This window comes from Acomys minous (genome assembly GCF_964271855.1).
Source record: "Acomys minous genome assembly, chromosome: 2".
Lineage (NCBI taxonomy): Eukaryota > Metazoa > Chordata > Mammalia > Rodentia > Muridae > Acomys > Acomys minous.
In genome coordinates this window covers 76,026,497-76,043,640 of record NC_140484.1, presented here as the reverse complement: position 1 = coordinate 76,043,640, position 17,144 = coordinate 76,026,497, and the positions used below count along the sequence as shown (strand labels likewise).

The window sequence follows — 17,144 nt, the reverse complement described above, 5'->3', positions numbered from 1 at the left end:
TGAAGACTGTTTTTTAGACTTACACTTAAAATGTGGTTCCTTTTAAAGCTAGACTGTTGGCTAGTATAAGATAAAAAACAGACTCTTACCTAAATAATTAGACAGGAAGTGAAATTTAAATTCAATTGGCATTTGTTTGATGTTAATAAGCTCATAAAACTCACGGTACATTAATGCACTCCACTCTGATTGTCAAGACTTTTGTTTTGTAACAAGTGATTTGTGTACTTTATTCCATTCCAATAGAGGTTACTGTACCTCTTTAACCATCTAAGATGAGACTTGATGCAAAGAAAGATATAAAACCGTGAGAAAAGACTACTGAAGTCTGTCTGTTTTTACTTGTATATATTTCTCAACCATCAACCGTGTTTTTGTTTTTAGGTCTAAATCTCCTTATAGTGGGTCGTCGTATTCAAGAAGCTCATACACTTACTCAAAGTCACGGTCTGGCTCCACAAGGTCTCGCTCCTACTCTCGCTCCTTCAGCCGCTCTCACTCTCGCTCCTACTCACGGTCACCCCCATATCCCAGGAGAGGCAGAGGCAAGAGCCGCAATTACCGCTCACGGTCCAGATCTCATGGGTACCACCGATCTAGGTCAAGGTCACCTCCATATAGACGCTATCATTCACGGTCCAGATCTCCTCAAGCATTTAGGGGACAGTCTCCCACTAAACGCAATGTACCTCAAGGAGAAACAGAGCGTGAGTATTTTAACAGATACAGAGAAGTTCCACCCCCTTATGACATCAAAGCCTATTATGGGCGGAGTGTCGACTTTAGAGACCCATTTGAGAAGGAGCGCTATCGGGAATGGGAGAGGAAATACCGAGAGTGGTACGAGAAGTACTACAAAGGGTATGCTGTGGGGGCACAGCCCAGGCCCTCGGCCAACAGAGAGGACTTTTCTCCAGAGAGACTTTTACCTCTTAACATCCGAAATTCGCCCTTCACAAGGGGGCGCAGAGAAGACTATGCTGCTGGACAAAGTCATAGAAATAGAAATCTAGGTGGCAACTATCCAGAAAAACTTTCAACAAGAGACAGTCACAATCCAAAAGATAATACAAAATCAAAAGAGAAGGAGAGTGAGAACGTTCTGGGAGACAATAAAGGAAACAAGCATAAGAAACACAGGAAGCGAAGGAAAGGGGAAGAGTCTGAGAGCTTCCTGAACCCAGAATTGTTAGAGACTACTAGGAAATCCAGGGAATCATCAGGTGTTGATGAAACTAAGACAGATGCACTGTTTGTTCTCCCAAGTAGAGATGATGCTACACCCGTTAGGGATGAACCAATGGATGCAGAATCTATCACTTTCAAGTCAGTATCTGAAAAAGACAAGAGAGAAAAAGATAAGCCAAAAGTAAAAAGTGACAAGACCAAACGGAAAAGTGACGGGTCTGCTACGGCCAAGAAAGACAATGTTTTAAAACCTAAAGGACCCCAAGAAAAGGTAGATGGAGAGCGAGAAAAATCTCCAACACGCTTTGAACCTCCACTTAAAAAAGCCAAAGAGGAGGTTACAAAGACCGACTCAGTAAAACCTTCATCATCCTCTCAGAAGGACGACAAGGTCACCGGAACCCCCAGAAAAGCCCACTCTAAGTCTGCAAAAGAGCACCAGGAGGCAAAGCCAGCCAAGGAGGAGAAGGTGAGAAAGGACTGCTCCAAAGACATCAAGTCAGAAAAACCAGCCAGCAAGGATGAAAAGGCCAAGAAGCCCGAGAAGAATAAACTACTTGATAGCAAGGGAGAAAAAAGAAAGAGAAAAACTGAAGAAAAGAATGTAGATAAAGATTTTGAGTCATCTTTAGTGAAAATCTCTAAAGTAGAAGGGACTGAGTTAGTGAAACCATCACCAAAGCGCAAAATGGAAGGTGAGGTTGAAAAGCTGGAAAGGACCCCAGAAAAGGACAAGATTGCATCATCAACTGCCCCAGCCAAAAAAATTAAACTCAACAGAGAAACTGGGAAAAAAATTGGAAGTGGAGAAAATACATCTACTACAAAAGAACCATCTGAAAAATTGGAGTCAACATCTAGCAAAATTAAACAGGAAAAAGTCAAGGGAAAGGCCAAGCGGAAAGTAGCTGGGACTGAAGGCTCCAGCTCCACGCTTGTGGATTACACCAGGTATGGGGGCCAGGGCGTGGGGGGCCAGGCGTTCCTTTTGGCAAATGATGTCTTTTGATGTTACCCATGCAAGTACCCTTTGGGATTTACACAGACTAGTCTGTTTGTAGCATTGTTTCATGTGGGAGGAGAGGTGAGCCACGCTGGTTTTTATAGTTTGATCCTTCCTCCCTTATTTATGTATTTATTTATGTTTTTCAAGACAGGGTTTCTCTGTGTAGCCTTGGCTGTCCTGGACTCTGTAGACCAGGCTGGCCTCGAACTCACGAGATCCGCCTGCCTATGCCTCCCAAGTGCTGGGAATAAAGGCATTTGCTATCACGCTTGGTTCATGTATGCCTTTCTTAGGGCACAATAATATGCCTTTCTTAGGGCACAATAATTTTAACTTTTTCGTGTGGGGGTGGGGGGGAGGGGCAGTTAAGACAGAGTTCCTCTGTGAAGCCTTGGCTGTCCTAGAGTCACTCAACAGAGCAGGCTGGTCTCAAACTCACAGAGATCCACCTACCTCTGCCTCCCCAAGTGCTGGGATTTCAGGCATGCCACCACCATACCTGGCTTAATTTTAACTTTTTAAAGCTAAAAAGATATCCTAAATATTTTATTAGTAGTAAACTTTTCATTAATTAAAATATATTTATTTTTTTTAGTACAAGCTCAACTGGAGGCAGCCCTGTGCGGAAATCTGAGGAAAAGACAGATACAAAACGAACAGTCATTAAAACTATGGAGGAATATAATAATGATAATACAGCTCCTGCTGAAGATGTGATAATTATGATCCAGGTTCCTCAGTCCAAATGGGATAAAGATGACTTTGAATCTGAAGAAGAAGATGTTAAAGCCACACAGCCTATACAGAGTATAGGGAAACCATCTAGTATTATAAAAAATGTTACTACTAAGCCATCAGCTACAGTCAAGTACACTGAGAAAGAAAGTGAGCATTCAGAGAAAATTCAGAAGCTTGCCAAGGAGGTGAGCCATGAGGCGATGCAGCACGAGGTCAAAAGCGCAAAGGGCTCTGCGTGCAGTGAGAAGGGGAGAAGCAAAGATCGGGACCACTCAGCGATGGAGAGGGAGAACCCTGACAGGAGGAAGGGCAGCGCCCAGCCGGAGAAGGACAGCAGCGTGGACCGGCTGAATGAACAAGGCAATTTTAAGACTCTGTCCCAGTCTTCCAAAGAGACCAGGACTTCAGAAAAGCATGAATCTGTTCGTGGTTCCTCAAATAAAGACTTCACTCCTGGTAGAGACAAGAAAATGGACTATGAAAGCAGAGAGTATTCCAGTTCCAAACGAAGAGATGAGAGAAGTGAATCAGCCAGAAGGAAGGACTCTCCTCTTCGGAGTAAAGATGCTTCATCTGGACAGAAAAGTAAGCCAAGGGAGGAGAGAGATTTGCCTAAAAAGGGCACAGAGTCCAAAAAAAGCAGTTCTAGTCCCTCAAGAGACAAAAAACCTCATGATCATAAAGCCCCTTATGAAACCAAACGCTCATCTGAAGAGACAAAGTCTGTAGATAAAAGCACTGGGAAGGAACGAGAAAAGCATGCTGCTGAGGCTCGGAACGGCAAAGAGTCCAGTGGCAACAAGTTGCCATATATACCTAACCCACCGGACCCTCCTGTTGAGAAAGAACTGGTCGCTGGACAGGTGGATAAGAGCACCATCAAGCCAAAACCCCAGCTCAGCCATTCTTCACGGCTTTCCTCTGATCTAACTAGAGAGACCGATGAGGCTGCCTTTGAACCAGACTATAATGAGAGTGATAGTGAAAGTAATGTATCTGTGAAGGAAGAAGAAGCTGTTGCCAGTGTTCCCAAAGACTTGAAAGAGAAAACCACAGAGAAAGCAAAAGAGAGCTTGACTGTAGCAACAGCCAGCCAGCCAGGTGCAGACAGGAGCCAGAGTCAAAGTAGCCCCAGTGTTAGTCCAAGTAGAAGTCACAGCCCTTCTGGGAGCCAGACCCGCAGCCACAGCAGCAGCGCCAGCACAGCGGGGAGCCAGGACAGCAAGAAGAAGAAGAAGAAGAAAGACAAGAAGAAGCACAAGAAGCATAAAAAGCACAAGAAGCACAAGAAGCACGCGGCCGCGGAGGGCGAGGCAGAGAAGACCCAGAAACACAAACACAAGAAGAAGAAGGCGAAGAAGAGCAAAGACAAGGAGAAGGAGAAAGATGACCAAAAAGCGAAATCTGTCACTATGTGAAGGACGGATGTTTTAATTGACTTAATTACTAAGTCATCTGTATTAAACTCTGTTATAATGTAAAGAGATTCCAGCCTTGTAAATAATGAATGGAAGACCCTGTGCTGCACTTAAAGTATTTGCTGCTTGATTATTTCATTTTTACATCAGAGCTTTATAACGAACTTTTGTACAGAATTGTGAGTTGTGACCATGGAACATGAGAGGTTTTGCTAGGGCCTATTATTTTTAACCACCATTAATTAGTTGGGGTGGAGTTTACTGTACTGTGAAATTTTCACATTTGAATTTTTTTAATTGCCTGGCAAATGCTGGTATCAGTTCAAAAATATCAGCAGAATGATTTGCTGAACTCATTACAGCCCCGTTATGTCACTTTTTGATTACAATAAAAGTTTTCAGTAAACTTTTCACATGTTGAAGATGTACATTATTTAAAGACAGTAGTGTCTCACTTCATCTCTTTCCAACATCCTTCAAGCCTGTAAGTCAAGCAGAATAGACAAAATTCTAAAAATTGAAAATAAACTTCAGAGGGGCTGGTGGGAGATCTTGGTTTCTAGTAGTTAGAAAATGGGTTTCTATAAAGGAGCGTGTGAGGTGCCCATATCAGCAATGAGTAATTGGGCTTTTCTAGCCGTATAGTTTTCTTGGAATTCTAGGTTGACCTATGAAACCATTTATTTAAGCCTATCTGCCCTCTGTGCCACTGGCAAAAGTAAGTGGTGGTGTGAGACTAGCAGAGGTCTCTCCTTCACTGCTGCTTCAGGAACTCCATGAGGGCACTGAAAGGATGTTGGGGACAGGTTTTGGGTCAAGACACTTGGATGTGGTGTGTAGGACATTTAATCTAAGTGAAGCGGGCATGGTGGCAGTACATGTCTTTAATCCCAGCACTTGGGAGGCAGAGGCAGGTGGATCACTGAGTTCGAGGCCAGCCTGGTCTACAAAGCGAATTCAGGACAGCCAAGATAACACAGATCTTTTGTCTCAAAAAAAAAAAAAATCTAAGTGATGTCCCTTTTTTTCTGTTGTAAAGTGTATGTGTCTGTGGAGGCAGAAGAGAGCACTGGAGCCCTGTGTAGCAGCTGGAGTCACAGGGAGTTGTGAGCCGCCTGATGGGGATGCTGGGAACTAAGTTCAGGTCCTGTGTAGGAGGAGCACGCATGTGTCACTGAGCCAGCTTTCTAGCCCATAATCATTGCCTTTAAACCAAAGCAGCTTTGTTCTGATGGCTCAGCTCTGCTGTGATGCCAAGCACATGCTGGTTCATTCGCACACACCTGTTGTCAGCCCACATGCAACAAACTGCCACTTTTTCTTTGAGACAAGCCAGCTACAGTTTTCAGTAATGATGTATACATTGTATTGATTTTTTTCATTCATGAGATATTTATTAAAGTAACACATTTAGGAAAAAAATCAGTACAATAAATACATCATTACTGAAAGTTGTATACCATCATACAAAAAAAGACTTTATTTTGGGAAATTTCTAATTTATGGCAAGTTTTACTTTCAGAAATAAATCCACAGGACAACACATTCTAGTTCACCCTTAAAGACTGGCATGCTGAGCAAGGAATGTTCTTATTCTTTGTAGGAGTTCCTTCTTTACGTTGTCAGGTACCAGCGCTCTGCCTTTTGGAGTGATTTCAGCCACCAAGTCATCAACAGTAACATGTTCTAGTCCTTTTTCTTTAACTTTTTTACAGTGTACCTTCAACTGCTCCTTCCAGCTGCACTCAATCAATTTAGCTCTCGGCTAAATCCTCCAGTTTCTCTTTCTCCAGTTTCTGTTAACTTTTGGTTAATCACTGCTTTCTCATCCGCGCATCTTGCTAACCACACTCTTCGCCTGCTCGGACTTAGACCCTCAGTAGCTCAGGCACCTAAGTACACCTACCTTATATTCTTAATCCTGCTAATCAGAGCTGTAACTCTAGATCCTGTTTCCCACGTTTACTAAAGACTTAGTACACAGAACTGTCAGATCTTACCTGAGTTACTCATGTTACTGGACTCATCAAGCTCAGCGGACTTTCACTTTACTTGCAGCTCCACTCCTGTGACCGTTTCCTAGCAACTGATCAGTGTCGTTCCTTTGCAATGAGCAGTCTCCCAGCCTTACCTGTTGATGTTAGTTTCTTTGATTGTGTGTGTGTGTGTGTGTGTGTGTGTGTGTGTGTGTGTGTGTGTGTGTGTGTAAATTTTCTTGTAGCCTATAGCTTTCCTTATGCCAACATCCACAGACCCCTTCCCCATCTAACCCTAAAACTACCTGTATGCTAGTTGCTGTTTAACAGAATTGAAAGTCTTGAAATTGAAGGAAGAAACAGGCAAAGGCTGGAGACAGCTCAGTGAGTTAAATGCTTCCACAAGCCTGAGGGCTTGAGTTCAAATCCCTAGAACCCAGTTAAAGCCAGCTGCTACCTCTGTGTCTAACTCGTGTTCTTACAGTAGCGAGATGGAAGGCAGAGACACTGACTCAAGATGGAAGGGAAGGTGCAACCCCACAGTCGGTCTTTAACCTCAACATACTTGCTGTGGCACATGTGCACCCAAACCTATAAACATACATACAACAGATTGTGTTTTGTGTGTGAATGTAGAGTTGGAGGACAACTTGAAATATCCTCCAATAAAAGCATCTTGTTTTAATTACTATTTGCTAGACACTGCCAGGTGCTTTTTTTCAGTACTCTCTAACTGTTGAGCCATCTTTCCTGCCCTTTCAGGTTTGTTCTGTTTTTTCCAGTCTTACTGTGTAATCCACACTGACCTTGAACTCTTGTTTTGTGAGTCTGCTTTGTTGGTGTGTTTTGTTTTGTTTTGTACTAAAGATTGAGCATAAGGACCTTATACATGCTAAGCATATGTTCTGCCAGTGATCTATAGCCCCAACCATCAGACTGCCCGTGAACTTGTCGTAATCTTCCTGCTTCTGCCTTTTTTTAAAAAAACGTTTTCCCCCCCAATTTATTTATTTACTATGTAGAGAGTTCTTTCTGCACATATACATGCACGCCAGAACAGGGCATCAGATAGCATTATAGCTGGTTATGAGCCACCATGTAGTTGCTGGGAATTGAACTCATGACTTTGGGAGAAGCCAGTGCTCTTAACCTCCGAGCCATCTCTCCAGTCACCGCCCCCCCCTTCCTTTTAAGTACTGAGATTATAGGCATGTGCCAGCACCTAACCCCCTACCCAACACCTGTGTGTGTATGTGTGTGTGTGTGTGTACTCATCCTAGCTTTATGAAATCTGTGGCACATTATTGTTCAATATAGTCACTGCATTATGCAACAACACACCAAAACTTGTTCCTGCCAAACTATAACTTGATAACCACTGTCACTGCCCCAGCCCCACTCCAAGGCACTGCACCCTTATCTGTAAAATCAACATTTTATGTTATTTCTTGATTTTTGGTTTGAGACAAGGTTTCATACTCTACCCAGGATGCCCTGGTTACTTGATATGTAGCCCAGGCTGGCCTCAAGCTGAATCAGCTTCCAAAGTGCTGGAACTGCAGGTGTGAGCTGACAGATCAGATCAACTTTTATATCTTCATGAAGGATGTGGGCAGAGTCTACATGACAGAGGAGACCCAACTCAAGGAAGCTGTGCACCCTTTGCTCATGCATGTCACACATATGTACACAAGATGTAATAAAAAATTTAAAGACTGTTTAAGGATACCCACAAATTCCAAATGCCAGGGTTTCATTCCCTTTATGACTGAAAGACACTCTGTTTAATAAGTACTTTATCTTCTTTATTTATTGATCAGTTGATGGACACTTAGGTTTTTTTCCCCCCCTTGGTAGTGCTATTTGTGAATAATGTTAAAATGAAGAGGGATTATAGGGTACTTTTTGGTTTGCTTTTCAAATTGATTTCATTTCCTTTGGATATATAGACCAAATGGGATGCCTGGACCAAAGGGGCAGGTTTGTTAAGAATATGGTCTTAGTATGTAGCCCAGGCTGGCTGTAATTCACTGTAGAGCCCAGGTGTAGCCCAGACTGGCTGTAATTCACTGTAGAGCCCAGGATGGGCTCCGTCATCATCCTGCCACCTCTGCTCCAGAGTGCTCCATTATAGGCATGTCTCACTGTGTCTGGCTAACTCTTCTTGAGATGGAGTTGCCACCTGGCCTGGCCTGGCTCTGCACTCCCTGGCTCACACCATCTTCCTACCCGCCCACCTCTGGGTAGTGAGTTAGTGCAGGTACAAAGCACTGCACCAGCTACTTCTAATCTTTTGAGAAACCTCCGTATTTTCTATAAAGGGCTGTGCAAACTTATTTCCTGCCAGGATGTACAAAGACTGTGGTGTTCACATACTGACCAGCAGCTGATGCACTGGCCTTGAGAAACAGAACGGTGGAGCTGGAAAGGTGGCTTAAGTCGGAGGGCGTGAGTGCAGACCCACAGAACCCGAGAAAAGCCAGACAGGGGAGCACATGCCTGCAACCCAAGCACTTGATAATGAGATGGGAGACAGAGACAAGAAAATCCCTCACAGCTCACAGGCCCCCTCTCCTGACAGATGCAGAGAGATGAACAGCAAATAGCCCTGGCATATTCAAGGGGAGGGGAGGACTGACAAGGTTGTCACCTGAGTGCCACCTGTGCATAAGCACACTTACACATGAATGTGTGCACACTAAAGTCACAGCGCTACCGCGTGAATAATGACAACAGCACACTAAATACAGGAGAATTGAGATTTACTGGGCTATTAAAGATTTTAAATTCTTTCAGTATAAGCAGTTTATCAAAGCTTTTTATCTTTTTACTGAGGCACTGCTCAGGTATCCCAGGATTGCCTCAGTCTCAATGTGTAGGCCAAGAGTGAACTTGACCCTCTGATCCCCTTGGCTCAACTTCCCAAGCTTGCACTTTTTGGTTTTTGTTTGGTCTTGTTTTTGGATTTGTTTTTGTTTGTTTTTGGTTTTTCTTTTTTTTATAACATTTTTATTTAGTTTTAATTTATGTGCACTGGTGTGAGAGTGTCAGATCTTGGAGTTACAGACAGTCACCAGCTGCCATGTGGGTGCTGGGAATTGAACCCGGATCCTTTGGAAGAGCAGGCAGTGCTCTTAACCACTGAGCCATCTCTCCAGCTTGTTTTTGGTTTTTCGACACAGCATTTCTCTGTGTAGCCTTGGCTGTCCAGGATTTACTTTGTAGACCAGGCTGGCCTCAAACTCAGAGATCCGACTGCCTCTGCCTCCCGATTGCTGGAATTAAAGGTGTGCGCCACCACACCCAGCAGTCTGCAGTTGTTAATTTCTTTCTACACTAAATTTTAAAAAATCAAAACAAAAACAGAAAAACTTTACTGGAGCTACACAGATGGCTCATGCTTGCCATCCCAGAGTGTTAGAGCATCGTAGGAGCAAGTTCAAGGTCACAGGAGAGAGGCCCTGACCCAGGCCTTCAATCCAGCAGAGCTCTAGGACAGCCAGGGGCACACAGAGAAACCCTGTTTTAGATAGATAGATAGATAGATAGATAGATAGATAGATAGATAGATAGATAGATAGAGATAGACAGAGATGATAGCATTAGCAAAAGGCAAACAATGATCTCATTAAAACCAACATGAATTTAGCTTTTTGCTTAAAATATGACTGATCTGTAATTTACTTGAATTTTAGCTTTTCCCTCAAAATGTGATTTTTATTTTAGTAATTTGTTTGAAGATGCTGTGGCCAGGATGAATCTTTTTCTATTTAGAATTCTATTTTAAAGTCTTTAGTGATTTTTTTTTAATTCTAACGTAAGATTAGGCATACGATTTAGGATTCAAAATAATTTCTGTAAACGTTGGCACCTTCATAAAATGTAATTGTTTAAATGTGTTATCCAAGGTTTACTAACTGATAAAGCTGGTCGATTGTTTTTCATTTCGTAAAAACAAATATAAGGAAAGTTATCAGAGAAGGCATCACGGGGTGGAGCACCAGAAAGGGGAAGGGGGCACCTCTGATTCACAGCCCCTCGTACAGCAGCTGCCCCTCAGAAGCATTGTGCACTGTGTGCTGATAGCCTGGAGCAAAGGAATAAGGCACGTGCAGTGAGGGGGATTCCTCTCTGCTTCACTGAGACGGGGTCTTGCTGTGTGGTCTTGACTGGGTCTGAACTCAAAGAGGTTTCCTGCCTCAGCTTGTGAGGCTGGGACTGCCGCTGTGTAGCACCACACCTGGCTGGAATTGTGTCTTTCAATTCACAGTTAAGGACGAGGGAGATGCTTTGCCACACATGCGAGCGAGAACCCATATAAATGCCAGGTGGATGATGTGGCTAGCCTGTCATTCCAGGCGCAGAAGGCACATCCTCAGAACAAACTGGCTGGCTAGAGCAGTCACATCTTCAAAGCTCTGGGTTTGACCCAAAGACCTTATCTCAAAAGTAATGCCTGAGGTCAACCTTAGACCTACAGAGGCCTCACCTCAAACACATGTTGCAAACACAGCCCACAAACATGAGGTCACACATAGTCAAAAACATGCACATGGGAAAATGAAAAAAAATTATATAGTCACATTTGATGGAGATTTAACAAGGAAAACAGGAAGCAAGGGCTACAGGGACTAGGGGTCCAGGGACGATTTAGGCTGGGAAGGAAGCTGGGCCACACATTTCATCCCATGGCTATTGAGAGAGAGCTTTTATAGCATTGTGGTATTACACCAGAATTGGCATACAAGTTGTCAGAACTGAACAGAAGGTCAAAAACTGGGCTAAATGTAAAACTATCACCTATAAACTGCAAAGCTGTATTGTGCATCTACATAAGCAAGTGTAAAAAGTACAAAGTTGGTTTTTTGGGTTTTGTTTTTGTTTTGGTTTTTTTAGAGACGGTTTCTCTGTGTAGCCTTGGCTGTCCTGAACTTCCTTTGTAGACCAGGCTGGCCCAAACTCATAGTGATCCATCTGCTTCTACCTCCCAAGTTCTGGGATTAAAGGCGTGTACCACCATGCCTTCCCCCCCCCCCCCCCCCCCCGTGGCACTTTGGAAAAACATTTTTCACAGTGGGCAGTGGTGGTACATGCCTGTAATCCCAGCACTCAGGAGGCAGAGGCAGGCAGATCTCTGTGAGTTCAAGGCCAGTCTGGTCCACAAAGCAAACTCCAGGATAACCAGGGCTACACAGAGAAACCCTTTCTCAAGGGGAAATTTTTTCACATCTTCAAATTTCAAATATTTGTTATCCAAATTTTCATTACATGTTCCTTGATGTTGGTCACTTCCCATTTCTAGGATCATCTCATCAATTTACTCCTTTTTTTAAAAAAAAAATTGTTATTATTTTCTTCTGGTCTTCTGGCTATTGGAGCATCCCAATCTTCACCAATGATCTAGCAGTTCTCTCTTCCTTCTAAGGGCACATCCGATCATTTTGTGTGCACACTCCATCCCTTTACACTGTAACTCATCACCTTCTAAACTGAAATTAGTACTTTCCTCAACTAAAGAGACAGGTCCCAAGATGTACCATTAGGGGGCAGAAGCAGCTGCAGACGGTGTTTTCCAACAGCACCGTTTCCTCTGTCTGCATCTTGTTAAAATTTCAGCCTAAGCTAAATAGAAGTACAAATAGCCAATTGTAAATGTTAAGTGTCACTGACAGCAAAACAAAAATGCCGATAGAAGTTGTATTATTGTTAGGTCGTGGTGCGCGCCTTTAATTCCAGCACTTGGAATTCAGTGGCAGGAGGATCTCTGTGAATCTGAGGCCGCCCTGGTTACATGGGAAAAACCTTATATTGAAAAAAGATTGAATTATCTTCATAATTCAGATTTACAAGGGCCCAAAGCAACACTTTGAAGCTCATCTCCCCATGCCCTCTCAAGTACAACTTTCACACTGGCTTAAGTCAAAATGGGCCTGTACAATGGGTGTGTAAAACATCTGGTGTTGACAGCCAGTGAGATGGCTCAGCATCATCGAGCGTGCCTTGCAAGTCACATGACCTGAGTTCAACCCCTGGAACCCACATGAAGGCAGAGGAGAGAACAGACGGTACGGAATCGGCATCTTACCATCCCACAAGTGCCGTGGCATTCATGCAACCCCAACCCTCCCCAGACATGTTATAAACACTACAATAATAAAGACAGTGTAAAACACCTCAAAATTAAGTAATTTTAGATCCCAGAGATACGGCCTCCCTTCAGTACATTCAAATGAGCCAAGGGTTCCATCCATTTAAATTTTCTCTTTCCAGTTGAGCTATTCAATAGCCTTTTTCTTTCTACTGAGCAAAACCAGGCTGCCCCGCCAGGCCTGCCACAAAGCCATATCCTGCTAGCTCCTAGGGACTCGCCCTGGTCTCTCACACCTTTCATCAAATCATCATCGCACCCAGTATCGTCTTTGTTTTTAAAGTATTTTTTTTCTTTTTTTAAATTAAAATTAGTTTTTTTCTTTCTTTCTTTTTTAAGATTTATTAATTACATATACAGTGTTTTGCTTGCATGTACACCTGCACACTGGAAGAGGGCACCAGATCTCATTATAGATGGTTGTGAGCCACCATGTGGTTGCTGGGAATTGAACTCAGGACCTCTGGAAGAGCAGACAGTGTTCTTAACCACTGAGCCATCTCTCCAGCCCTGTTTTTTTTTCCCATACAATATATTCTGATTGTTCTTTCTTCTCACCCAGCTTCTTCCAAATCCCCCCTTCTCCGTACCCACCCAAATCCCCTCCCCCACCTCTGTCTGACTCTGTCTCTGTCTATCTGTCTGTCTGTCTGTCTGTCTGTCTGTCTGTCTCTCTCTCTCTCTCTCTCTCTCTCTCTCTCTCTCTCTCTCTCTCTCTCCTCTCTCACTCAGAATACAAACAGGCATCTAAAAATAGTAATAAGATAAGATAAAAAACAAACACACCAGAATAGGACAAAACAGTGTCATCCTTATCATTTGGAGTAGGGGGAGGTGCATACATATTCTAATGAATCCCTGTATAGAATTCACAGAAAATTGTTTAACCCTGTAATGTCATAGATCCTCTCACCTTATGGACTCTGTATGAAAAATTATTTTCATTCATACTTGAAGATGGTTTTCTACTACAACTTTTGACATCAGTAAGGAGTTCAAAGCCATTTCAATTAATCCATTTCTATACAGAAATCGTATTTGAAGTACATTTCTCTCTCTCTCTCGTGTGTGTGTGTGTGTGTGTGTGTGTGTGTGTGTGTGTGTGTGTGTGTCCCTCTCTCTCTCCCTCAAGTCTCCAGTCCTGTTTCAGGGAGGCTTAAAAGAAGACCTCATACTGGGGCCACCTGAGAAGTTTACAAACTCCTGAAGCCTGCGTGGGTGCTGCCTCCAGAGTCTTCACTCCCGGGGCACATCTGGGATATCTTCTACACATTGGGATTTGAAGATCTTTAAGCCTGGAAGGTAGGGAATAATGTAGCCTAGACTGGTTTTGATTCCAGCAGTGTCTGGTGTGCATCCAAGATCAAAGCCAGAGCTCTGGTTGAACCTTCCAGTGCTGGGTGAACTCCTTGGCATTCTTGCTTGTAGAGTTTCCTTCTACCCGTTAGTGGCCAGTGTCTAGACTGGTTATCTTATTCAGAGCATTAGAAAAGAGGGCACACAGATTTCAAAGTAGCAGTGAAGCAATGGTATAGAACAGATATGCTGCCGGGTGGTGGTGGCGCACACCTTTAATCCCAGCACTCAGGAGGCAGAGGCAGGCGGATGCCTGTGAGTTCGAGGCCAGCCTGGTCTACAATGTGAGTCCAGGACAGCCAAGGCTACAAAGAGAAACCCTCCCAGGAGGTTTCCTCAGATGGCCTTGAGCACTTGCACTCAAAGGCTCTCCCTGCTTCAGCCTCTGAGTAGCCAGTCACAGGCATGTGACATTGTGCCAAGCCTCTTCCAAACTTTACCGGATTTTATCCTATTTGATCTGTATCCACATAATCTGTATGGAGAAAACTCTCCTTTCAAGCTGGGCACGGTGGTGCACACCTGTAATCCCAGCACTCAGGGAGGCAGAGGCAGGTGGATCTCTGTGAGTTTGAGGCTAGCCTGGTCTATAAAATGAGTCCAGGACAGCCAAGGCTACACAAGAGAAACCCCGGCTCAGAAAAACCAAAAACCAACCAACCAAACAAACAAACAAAAAAGTCGCCTTTCAGACACTTTATTTACAAATATGTTCCCCATTTCGTGGCCTGCCTTCCCATGTGTTATCTTTCAACACATAAAAGTCTTTCATTTGGCCACATACATGAGAATCAATAAAAAGGGTGATATTGTAGACGTCAAGGCGATGGGCACCTGTTCAAAAAGGAATGCCCCATAAGTGTTATCATGGCAAAACCGCAAGCGTCTACAACGTCACGCAGCATGCTGCGGGCATTATTGTGAGCAAGCAGGCTAAGGACGAGATTCTCGCCAAGAGAATCAATGTGCGCACTGAGCACATCAGGCACTCTAAGAGCGGGGACATCTTCCTGAAGCGCGTGAAGAACGACCAGAAGAAGAAAGCCAAAGAGAAGGGCACCTGGGTTCAGCTGACGTGCCAGGCTGCGCCACTCAGAGATGCACACTTTTCGAGGACTAGTGGGAAGAAATCTGAGCTGCTGGAGCCCATTTCGTACGAATCCATGGCCCAATGAACAAAAAGAAACAATCGACCTGGACTGTAAAGTTTTTTTTTTTTTTTTTTTAATATTTATGTAGCCGGGCAGGTTGGCACACTCCTGTAATCCCAGCACTTGGGAGGCAGAGGCAGGCAGATCTCTGTGAGTTCGAGGCCAACCTGGTCTAAGTAAGAGTCCAGGACATTCTGAAGCCCAGTCTCGAAAAACCAAAAAGAAAAGAAAAGAAAGTTTTTGTGTGTGTATTTTGCATGCATGCAGTACCTGAGGAGGCCAGAAGATGGCAGTAGGTCCTCTGGAACAGGAGTTACCGATGGTTGTTGAATCACCTTGTAGGTGGCAGGAACCGAATCTAGATTCTCCGAGAGAACAGCCAGTGTTTCCTACCGCTGAGCCATCTCTCCAGTTCATGTCCTAAAACAGTTTAAAAGATTGTTTTCGTTATTCTCAGCCCCTTGGAAAAAAATAATAATCCTTTCCACTCCTCACTTATGGCCCAGCTTTTCCTTCAGCTGTTGACATGGTCATGAAGGTTTTATCCTTATTTTGTTAACAGAGAATATTGTATTCATTTGTTTTCTTTCTTTCTTTTTTTTTCATTTGTTTTCTTAGGTTAAGCTAACTGTATGTTTCTGGGCTAAACCTCACTTGTGTATAATTTTTTGCTCTGTGTGACTGATTCAGTTTGCTGGTATTTTTTGTTTTGTTTTTGTTTTTGTTTCATTGAGACAGGGTTTCTCTGTGTTAACCTTGGCTGTCCTGGACTCGCTTTGTAGACCAGGCTGGCCTCGAACTCACAGCAATCCACCTGCCTCTGTCTCCCAAGTGCTGGGATTACAGGCGTGTGCCACCATGTCCGGCTCAGTTTGCTGGTATTTTACTCAGGCTTTTCCCCATCTATAGAGATACTGCTTTCTGGTTTTCTGTAGTGTTGTTATCTGGTTTGGTATCAGGCTTATGTTGCTCGCATACAAAGAGCTTGAGAGTGTCTGAGTGACTCTTTTTGAGTTCATGTATATGCATAATGCAATGTCCTGATCAGAGCGCTCCTTTGACATATGCAAATTAGTTGTGTTGTTGCTGCCATTTGTTTAAAGGCCCTACTGTGTACACTGTAGTGCCCTTTCTGTTGTTGGCCACTGAGTCTCTCTGTGAACTTTCCGGTTCCCCTATTCTTCATCTGCCTTTGCATTTTCACTAGTGTCATCTTGATTCTTTATCCTCCAAATCAGTTTTACTCAAAGTTTTATCATTATTTTCCACAGCCTTTACTTGTCTATGAATTTTAGAATCCATGTCTCAATATTTTGACTGCAATAATTTATATAACACAAGATTTCTCAAATTAGTCATTTTTTGATTGCTTGTCACAGTGGCTTTATGAACATTGACACTGGAAGCTGGAGAGATGGCTCAGTGGTTAAGAGAGCTTACTGCTCCTCCAAGGACCTGGTTCAGTTTCCACCACCCATGTCTGGCAGCTCACAACAACCTGTAACCCAGTGCCCGGACTCCCTCTTCAGGCCTCTGAGAGAACTGCATACACATGGCACACACACACAGGATCACATACACAAATGAAAGGGAAATTTGGGGAAACATTCACATTGACATACGAGCATAGACAGCATCTCCCTACAGAACTTCCTCATTCCAAGTGAAACTCTCTTCCCATTGAAGAACTCTGTTTTCCCTTCCTCAAAACTCCTAGAAATTAACATTTAGTTACCTCATACAAGTAGGAGCTCTTACAATGTTTGTCTCCTTGTAACTGATTTATTTCACTTTATAACAATATCTTCGAGTTTATTAAATATACATGCTGCCAGGATTACCTTCTTTTTGAAGGTTAAATAATATTTTTTGTATGTTCATACCACATTAGTTTACCCATTCATGTTTTGGTTATTTCCACTTTTATTTATTCAAATTTTCTTTCTTTTTTCTTTCTTTTTCTTTCTTTCTTTCTTTTTTTTCTTTTTTTTTTTTTTTGAGACAGGGTTTCTCCGTGTAGCCTTGACTATCCTCGTCTCCCTTTGTAGACCAGGCTGGCTTCGAACTCACAGTGATCTGCCTGCCTCTTCCTCCCAAGTGTTATTCAAATTTTCAATTGAAAAGAATAAAGAAATATAGGTATGAAATATGCCTTTAAGGCTG

General features: G+C 43.2%; 2 protein-coding genes across 4 annotated transcripts in view; both read left to right on the top strand.

The window, feature by feature from the left end:
* The window catches only part of RBBP6 (RB binding protein 6, ubiquitin ligase), a 36,639-nt gene extending 31,878 nt beyond the window's left edge, over window positions 1–4,761 (top strand). For all 3 annotated transcript variants that reach the window (XM_084765035.1, XM_084765036.1, XM_084765037.1), the window contains 2 exons: window positions 385–2,139; window positions 2,790–4,761. In XM_084765035.1, coding sequence (XP_084621161.1) covers window positions 385–2,139; window positions 2,790–4,350 — 3,316 coding nt within the window. In that variant the 3' untranslated portion in view covers window positions 4,351–4,761. The remainder of the gene's footprint in view (window positions 1–384; window positions 2,140–2,789) is intronic.
* A 9,917-nt stretch (window positions 4,762–14,678) lies between these two features.
* On the top strand, window positions 14,679–15,005 carry LOC311609703 (large ribosomal subunit protein eL21-like; the record flags this gene model as incomplete). Its single annotated transcript, XM_084802998.1, has 1 exon — window positions 14,679–15,005. One exon carries the CDS (start codon window positions 14,679–14,681, stop codon window positions 15,003–15,005), a length of 327 nt encoding a protein of 108 aa, XP_084659124.1.
* Between the last annotated feature and the right edge of the window lie 2,139 nt (window positions 15,006–17,144).